The sequence below is a fragment of the Daktulosphaira vitifoliae genome, unplaced genomic scaffold, assembly GCF_025091365.1.
Source record: "Daktulosphaira vitifoliae isolate Bord-2020 unplaced genomic scaffold, ASM2509136v1 Scaffold_3, whole genome shotgun sequence".
In the NCBI taxonomy this organism is placed as follows: Eukaryota; Metazoa; Arthropoda; class Insecta; order Hemiptera; family Phylloxeridae; genus Daktulosphaira; species Daktulosphaira vitifoliae.
In genome coordinates, this window is record NW_026099574.1 from 33,763,739 (window position 1) to 33,771,991 (window position 8,253).

Here is an 8,253-nt window from a genome sequence, read left to right on the forward strand (position 1 = left end):
GGTTCGATCCCCAGGGTGCCAACAAGACTTATCTTGTGATTTTCTCATTGCTGGTGTCTGGTACAAGCCAGTCATAATACTCATACATCATTGTCATCCCTAACATATATTATATTCGAGAAATGAAAGGATGTAACACTGATAATTATTACAGAAGAAATATAATATAATACTTACAAGATATTAAAAAAACAATCAAAATATTTTAATATAGCATTTAAAAATAGGTTTTCCATACAAAACCCTTAACGTTTTATGTTACTGTGTAAATCGCTTAAAGATTGATATTTATATTTCTCGTAACAATGTGGTACTTTCACCGTTTATTTTAAGTTGAAAGTACTAGCTAGTATTAAAAAAGTAATTGCTGAAAATGAAATTACTTTTCAATAAAATTTTATGAAAAATTATATTAACTAATTTAAATGAGTAATAAAACTTGTAAAATAGTTTATGTAGGTTTTACCATATTTGTAAATTAATTTCTTGGTATGGTACGATATGGCTTATTGTAAACTGTATGATAATATGCATTATTAATGAACAAGTTAAATTTAAATTGTATAATATTATCAATATAGTAATAAAACATCATCCGTCATTTTTTTTAAATTGCCGTATATTGTTAATGTTCAATAAATTTATTCATTTATCATTAAAAGTTTAAATAATGGCGGGTATATTCAGTAGGTGTTTATCTAATTTATACAGTGTGGTCAATTGTCCCATAGGTATCACGCATGTTACTGTACACTACAGACGTATGTCACTGCAGGGTAACAGTATCATACGATAATTATTATGAAACATCACCACGATCACTACTGGTAGAAACTACTGTGGTTTGTCCCTTAATGTTCATTTCCATCGTTACCCGTCCCGTTTTCTCAATTCCGGTCACCAGTGTCTAGACCGACTGATTACCGTTTTAGGTCATTAGTGTCGTACATACTTTAATTATTTTTATTTCCAGTGGATCAGCGAATATAATTATTGGAAAAAGTTTAGAAAATCGTACTCGAAATTAAATTAAAAATAAGTATTTAATTTATTTCACCATCGATTCTGCTTGTGGTATTTTTACCATATTAAAACTAGTAAGTTTTTGTCATTGGTTATTGAATTAGTTAATGTATGTGAAATAGTAATGAGAATAAGTATTCCTTAGGTTGGTTTTGATAGTTAATATTAAAGTTAAATTGGAGATTTAATTTTTTACTTGGTATTGAACCATAATTCAAATAAAATAACATAAATTTTAAATTGTTTGATATTTATAGTTTTAAAGTTGAAAAACATTAATTTGACTTGATGACTAAAATTAAAATTAGTGCAATCTCAATTAACTTTTTTTTTATGGTTTAGAATTTTTTGTATCCCAAGTATGTGTAAGTATAACTCATTAGTATTATAAAATTGTTTTTATGATTTATTTATTGTAAAATGAAAAATATTTTAATTTTATATTGATAAGATGTTGTTTTTCCTTTCCTATTGATGTGGTTATTATATGATCTTTTTTTTTACTTTTACCTATGACGTAAATGTTTCAAATTAAAATTGTAACTAAATGATAGTCATTTTATTCTAGACTAGATTGAGTTTTGAATTTTTTATAATCATACTCATGAAATTTAAGTACTCCCATTTTTTATCTAGGTAATAAGTATTTATTTTTTTAGAAATCAAATTGAATTTAACTATTTATTTATATTTAACTGCAGGTTTTGTTACTTTTGATGCCTTTTAAGAACTAAATTTTAAATAATTATTTTAAATTTATTAAGATGGAAGCTGCAACTACTTCTATAGAAGAACCTATTTTAAATATCACTCATAAAGTAATTTTCATTAATATATTATAAATGCGGTTTTAATTTTAACTCTTTTTGATTTATTTCTTCTAAGGTTGCCGTAAAAGATAATTCTTGTGTTGCAAATGGTTCAACATTATCATCCTCATCCAAACCAAATGATATAATTAATTCCATACCTGCAGCCACTCATGCTTCAGATATTGATATAGATTCTAATTTACAATCTAATGAAAAAAACCGTAAAAAGAAAGATCGACATCTGGCTCAAGCATTAAAAACAGTTTTAAATAGTATGAACTCTCTTAATACTCCAGAAGAAAAGTTGGGAGCTCTTTGTATTAAATATGCAGATTTAATGGATGAAAATACCAAACTCAAAGTAAATGATAAAATAAAAAATGTATATTATTAACCAACTTCATTTTTTTTTTTAGACAGCTTATAAACAATCTGAAAAAAAAGTTACTCAAGCTATGACTGAACGTGATAACGTAAAGGGTGAAATGAATAAAGCTATAATGACTCGAAGTCGATTAGAAAGTTTATGCAGAGAATTGCAGAAACAGAACAAAGCAATTAGAGTAAAAATATTATTTAAATTAATAGTTCAAGGTTTAAAGTTAATTTAATTAAAAATTACATAATATATGAGATTCATGTATTCAACAAATTAATTAAGGGTTCTATAATGATAATATTATCTTGAACTTATATCTTTATTGAAATTTAAAGAAATCGTAAAAATAAAGATTTAGTAATTTAATGAAAAAATAAAATTCTTATTGTGTGTTGATATATATTTTTTTTTTGTAATACTATATAATATATAAAATTATTAGTCAAGTTGATCCATTTAATTTTAGCCACCCAATTTCTCTTAAACTAATAAATTTTTTAGATATATTTATATCTTATAGGAATGTAATTTTTTTTTTTTTATAGTAACATATGTGTTAATCTAACTTATAAAATTGAAAATTATCTAATCAAGACAATGACTGCTTGATAACAACTTTTGGAGTAATTCTTTGAAAGTTATTAGCATTTTTGAAATTTTAAAAAAGCTATTTTTAGGATTTTTCTTATTGATAATTTTGATGGCCTGATACAAATTTAAAATTGTTTATTAATTGTTTAGGAAGAGAGTCTAAAACGTGTTAAAGAAGCAGAAGATAAACGTATAGAAATGACAAACAAGTTTCAAAATACCTTAGGAGAAATAGCTACAGTCATGCAACAAAATAGTGAAAAAAGTAACAAACTACGAGATGATAATATAGATATGTCTTCTAGGCTTAAGAATGTTTGCGAACAGTATGAGCTTAGAGAACAGGTAAATGGCGCTGTAAGCACATATTTCTTTAACTATTTGTTAATTATCATTATTTAATTTTTTCTCTATGACTTAATTTTTTTTTTTTTTTTTAATTATTTAGCAAGTTGTTAAATTAGCAAAACAAATAGAGCTTGAAACTCAGTTATGTGATGCAAAATTAGCTAAGGCTAATATGGAAATAAGTGTTGAAAGAGAGACTTTATTGAATGAAAAAACTCACCTATTAAAAGTGAGTTTTAACTATGCATAATGTTTAAATGTATATAATTGTATATATATATATATTTTACTTTGTAGGAAATCAGACAGTATCAAACTAGAATTGAAGAAATGCAAGCTACAGAAATTGATCTTCGAAATCAAATATCACTTTACAATGAAAAGTATGAAGAATTTCAAAATGCACTAGCTCGCAGTAATAAAGTTTTTGCTGGTTTTAAAGGCGATATGGAATTAGTGAGTAAAAAATAAAAAAATTGTTTTTAAATTAAAAAAACATATATTTTTTGATAGATGTCCAAAAAAATTGTAAAACAAGAAAAAGAATCTGCAAGTTGGAAAATGCGATATGAACGTTGTCAACAGTTGTTGGATGAAATGACCAATGAACGAGCTAGAATGATAAGTGATTTATCAGTGGCAACACGACAGTTAAGTACTTTACAAAAATTATGTCGTACATTACACTCTGAACGACAAACATTACTATCTAAATTGGAACAAGGTAAAAAGTCATCTGATGTCCCAACTGATGTCATATCTGAAGAACTAGCTGAACGACTTACAGATATTAGCATGTGTACTATGGCTGATTGGTTTGCGCGAACTGAAGATCCAAAGTCTAAATGTAATTCAGTTTTATTTTTTTGTTTGTTACTTGCTAATTTAGTTATTGCATTTTAGCTGATGCTTTAAAAGAAGAGTTGCAAACAGTTATGGAAAATGAATTAAAATTGGTCAAGGAATCTATTGAACAGCAATTACAACAGGGAAATGGAGAAGAAATATCCCCTGAATCACCAACTTCTTCTCGATCCCATTTGTCTGATGAACCTGCTTATGATACTGGAGTAAGCAGCAGTTCTTCAGTAAATGGTGATAAAATAGAATGTTTAGTTGAAAACAATATGAAAAGTGAAATAGTTGATGGAGCTTCAAAGCAAGCTGACACAAAAAAACCAAAGGTGACACACTTTTTGTTTAAATTATAATTAGCGGATTCAATATCATATAATTATGTTATATTTAAATTAAATGGAAATTATTCTAGCATAACTATTATTATATTATATTATATGAAATAAATACATAGGGTGTTAAGTAAGTAAGGTAACAGGTTAATTATTTCCAACAATAGAAACCTGTTTCTTTACTTACTGAACACTCTGTAAACTGTTATTTTCTCTTCTCTTATTTTTATCCTTTTTTCAATTTTAAATTGTTTATAAGTTAAACTTATAATTATTTAATTTACATATTCCTATATAATATTATTTAGAGGGATTTTATCTGTTATTCTAAATTTTGTTTTTATTGAGTAGAAACAATTAAAACAGTAATTATAATAAAGTATTTAATGTTACATAAAATACTTAAATTATATTACACAAATTATACTTGATTTATTAGACATTAAGCCAAAATAATTGAAATAATGAATTTTTAACTAAAGAAGATTATAAATATGTGCATAAACTAAATTAATTTTTTTTTGCACATTAACTTATATTATTTGTTTCAGGAAACACAATCTAAAAGGAAGTCAAAGAAAACGTAGAGTTTGCTTTTGTAGTCTGTAGTAGTAATTTATTAACATCAATTTTTTAAACATAAATAAATCTATATTCAATGATATCAGGTTTTTATTTTATAAATATTGGTTTTATTTTTACTTTCATTATAAGCAATTAATTAAATGTTGAACTCTATTATTTCTATTGTTAATTATATATTTTACTATTAATTATGAAAATTTATTTTATTTTAAATCAATATTGCAGTTATATTAATTAAAAAATTTTCATTATTTTGTTGCCTTATTAAATATCAAAATATTATAAAAATAGTATAGAACTTTTTAGTTGTCAATTAAAATTTAACAAATTAATATACTTTTAATACTTATAAACATTTAAATGAATGGTGCCACAGTAAATAAACAAAACGAAAAAGATTTTATAAATTTATTTTTTAACTAATGGAATATTGTGAACTAATGAAATATTTAATATCAAGTTTTTTAGAATACATTTTTCTTGAGTTATTAAAAAATGTATTCAAGGTATCTAAGGTTAGAGACTTGTATATAAAAATTTAGTGTTGTCATTGTTTAAAATTTAAACTGCATGACACTAGAAAAAATAAGAATTTTCAGATTTTAAATTGAAAATTGATCTATTAAAATTATATAATAAATATTGAGTTTCTTTTAATATAAACTGCATTTCTGATTATTAAATATATATCATGATTATTTTTAATATTTCTAGTGATAACTATGAAGAATTATTTCTATTCTACATCATTATATATTATCTTATATTTTATGTATGTATACAAAGTAATTTATTATGCATATTACCACCCATTTTTTTGTTAAATTATGATTTTTTCACAAAAATGTATAGATTAAAGTTGAATTTATGTTTATAAACCTATATATAAATGTAAAGTTTATTACAAAAAAAATTATTCTTAAAGGTATGTTATGGGGGTTAACTTTTAAAAGTTTAATGGGAACAAATTATTTTTGTATTGTTAAATGGAGAATGGTCTAAATAAAATTATGATTGATTGATAAGTATTGTGTTAAAGGCAAGCAGAATGCGCAATGAAAGATTTTTATGCGTTATGGTTAAAATGAAATATCTCTAAACGATACCTAGCTTCAGTTTTTCTAAATTTACAAATGTTAATATCTCAAAAAGTGATTATTCAAAACTAGTTATCAATCAGGTAAAATTTTATTAAGACCATTCTCCAATAATAGAAAAATAATTTGTTCCCATTAAACTTTTAAAAGTTATGTCCTTTAATCTACCTTAAGAATTCTTTTTTGCAATGAATTTTACATTTACTAAGGTTTATAAAAATGAAATAATAATAGTAATAATTACTACATAGTGCATTTTCCTTTTTCACGTAGTTTAAATGGTTGGTATTAAATTAATTCTGCAAATTTGTCAATTCTATTTTTTATATGACGACTCCTTTCCTGAGAATATGTCGTTATAATGTTCCAATTTTAAATTACTTGTTTTAATTTATTAATAATATACATCTCTTCTGAAATGTGTATAACATAACCAGCAACTTTACAGTCAACAAGAACAGGCCTTCTACTGTACCTAATAATAACATTATCATTCAATTAATTTCAATTTTTTTTATCGCAATTGCAGTACTTTCTACTGCTTCTTCGGACAAAACAATTAGCACGCACGTATTGTGTGTTGGTATAAATATCGGTTACATGTTTTCCGCGCTTTCGTCTGACGGTATTATAAACGGGTTATGGAGATTACCACGAACTGATAGTACTCCGACAATCACATACTTCTATATTATAAAATGTGTTACAAATCTTTGGGGAAGGATTTCAAATGTTGGAGTAATATCAGTTTGCGTTAAGGTTTTTTTTTATATTACAAATATGTTTTTACTAAGATCAATAGTTATTTTAAATTAAAATGCTTGATTTAGTTATGCAAATTCGGATCTTACGACATTGATTTTTATATTAAAATATTTATTTTTATTTTCATTTTAATTTCTTCTGTACCGTGTGTTTAAACATATTTTTGCTGGCTTAATTCTAGGGCCGCATTTGGACATTAGGTGTTAAAAAAATATAAAAATTAATTTACCTTTATATACTATTTCTTAAATATGATTTTAATCTCAGAAAATATTCTTATAGGTAATGGCTGTTGACATTAGTAGTGCGCATAATACTTGTAATAAATTATAGATATTAAAAAAAAATTTCAGAATTGCATAATTTTGAAATACTCAGTTAATTTTTGAGGGATTTCCAAATCTTGAAAGTTCAGTTTTTCATAGTTGTAGTTTTACTCTACGGTTTGATTATTATATAGAAGATAACATTTTACTAGCTCATCAAAGTCTTCAGATTCTTAACCATTTTCAAATAAACATAGAAACCTAGAAAATGTACAAAATATTTATACCAATAATAATTATATTTATTTTGATAAATTTCCCTATTAATTGAAAAAAATCTTTAAATATATTATTATTTGTCAAAAACCTTTCACCTTTTTTCCATTTGATTTATAAAGTAGTGAATATAAGGACGAAATATAGTGACTCTATAATACTCATTAGGGTCAGACTCATTGTTTTGATAATCATTTATATGTGAATTATTTCTGTAAGTTTGTCTTTTATTTATTCTTTTATTTAAAAAAAAAAGCTTATAAAATAAAGCTACGGGTATTTAGTTCTAATAATACTTTGAACTCCTTCAAAAAACCAATAATATTACACCCAAAGAAAAACCTCGATCTATATAATAAATTCATTGTTCAATTTGATAAATATATCATTACTATTGAATCAATGATATATTTATCAATATGATATTTTTTTTTCTTGTCTTGAACAATAATTATTTATAAGAATAGTTATTTTGTTCGTATTAATAAAACATTATCATAAACCCTTGATAAAATTTCTCTTTCAATTTTGATTGAGGTTTTNCTAGCTCTATCATAACCCTGTTAAATATTTAAGACATAATGACAGTTGTTATTTTTTTATAGATGTATTAGTTGTTTTATCAACCAATACAGAAAAATATCTTGATTCATTAACAAAGTTAAGAATTTTTTTTAATACAACATTTCCATATGATTCTATTATTTTATTTTGAGTTCAATTACTGATATATTTATTAATTCGTTCTCTAAAAATAAATTAAGTTAATCTATATCTTTTGATTTTTACTTTAATATTACGTGAAAATTTTCTTTTTCTTCTTCTTTCGAGGCTTTTACAAGCCATTTAGGCCTTTTGCCGCAATAACAACTTGATTCCATCGGTCCCTGTCTCTCGCCAATTCCTCCCCATTTTCTACTC

General features: G+C 24.3%; 1 protein-coding gene across 3 annotated transcripts; it reads left to right on the forward strand.

The window, feature by feature from the left end:
* The first annotated feature begins 795 nt into the window (after positions 1 to 795).
* Positions 796 to 5,116, forward strand: LOC126900587 (alpha-taxilin-like). 3 transcript variants are annotated; one of them, XM_050676407.1, is made up of 10 exons: positions 796 to 1,097; positions 1,788 to 1,841; positions 1,909 to 2,196; positions 2,252 to 2,398; positions 2,956 to 3,162; positions 3,254 to 3,382; positions 3,451 to 3,609; positions 3,667 to 4,000; positions 4,057 to 4,337; positions 4,895 to 5,116. In XM_050676407.1, exons 2-10 carry the CDS (start codon positions 1,788 to 1,790, stop codon positions 4,928 to 4,930), a joined length of 1,635 nt encoding a protein of 544 aa, XP_050532364.1. In that variant the 5' UTR covers positions 796 to 1,097; the 3' UTR covers positions 4,931 to 5,116. The 3 variants fall into 3 exon arrangements, with proteins under 3 accessions (XP_050532364.1, XP_050532363.1, XP_050532365.1); XM_050676406.1 differs by having other exon boundaries at positions 797 to 1,097; positions 1,725 to 1,841; XM_050676408.1 differs by having other exon boundaries at positions 797 to 1,097; positions 1,725 to 1,841; positions 2,956 to 3,150.
* Positions 5,117 to 8,253: the final 3,137 nt, after the last annotated feature.

Coding starts and splice junctions, on each gene's coding strand:
- LOC126900587 (XM_050676407.1), top strand. CDS start 1,788: ATGGAAGCTGCAACTACTTCTATAGAAGAACCTATTTTAAATATCACT. Junction 3,383..3,450: donor AAAAAACTCACCTATTAAAA/GTGAGTTTTAAC, acceptor TTTACTTTGTAG/GAAATCAGACAGTATCAAAC. Junction 3,610..3,666: donor TTAAAGGCGATATGGAATTA/GTGAGTAAAAAA, acceptor ATTTTTTGATAG/ATGTCCAAAAAAATTGTAAA.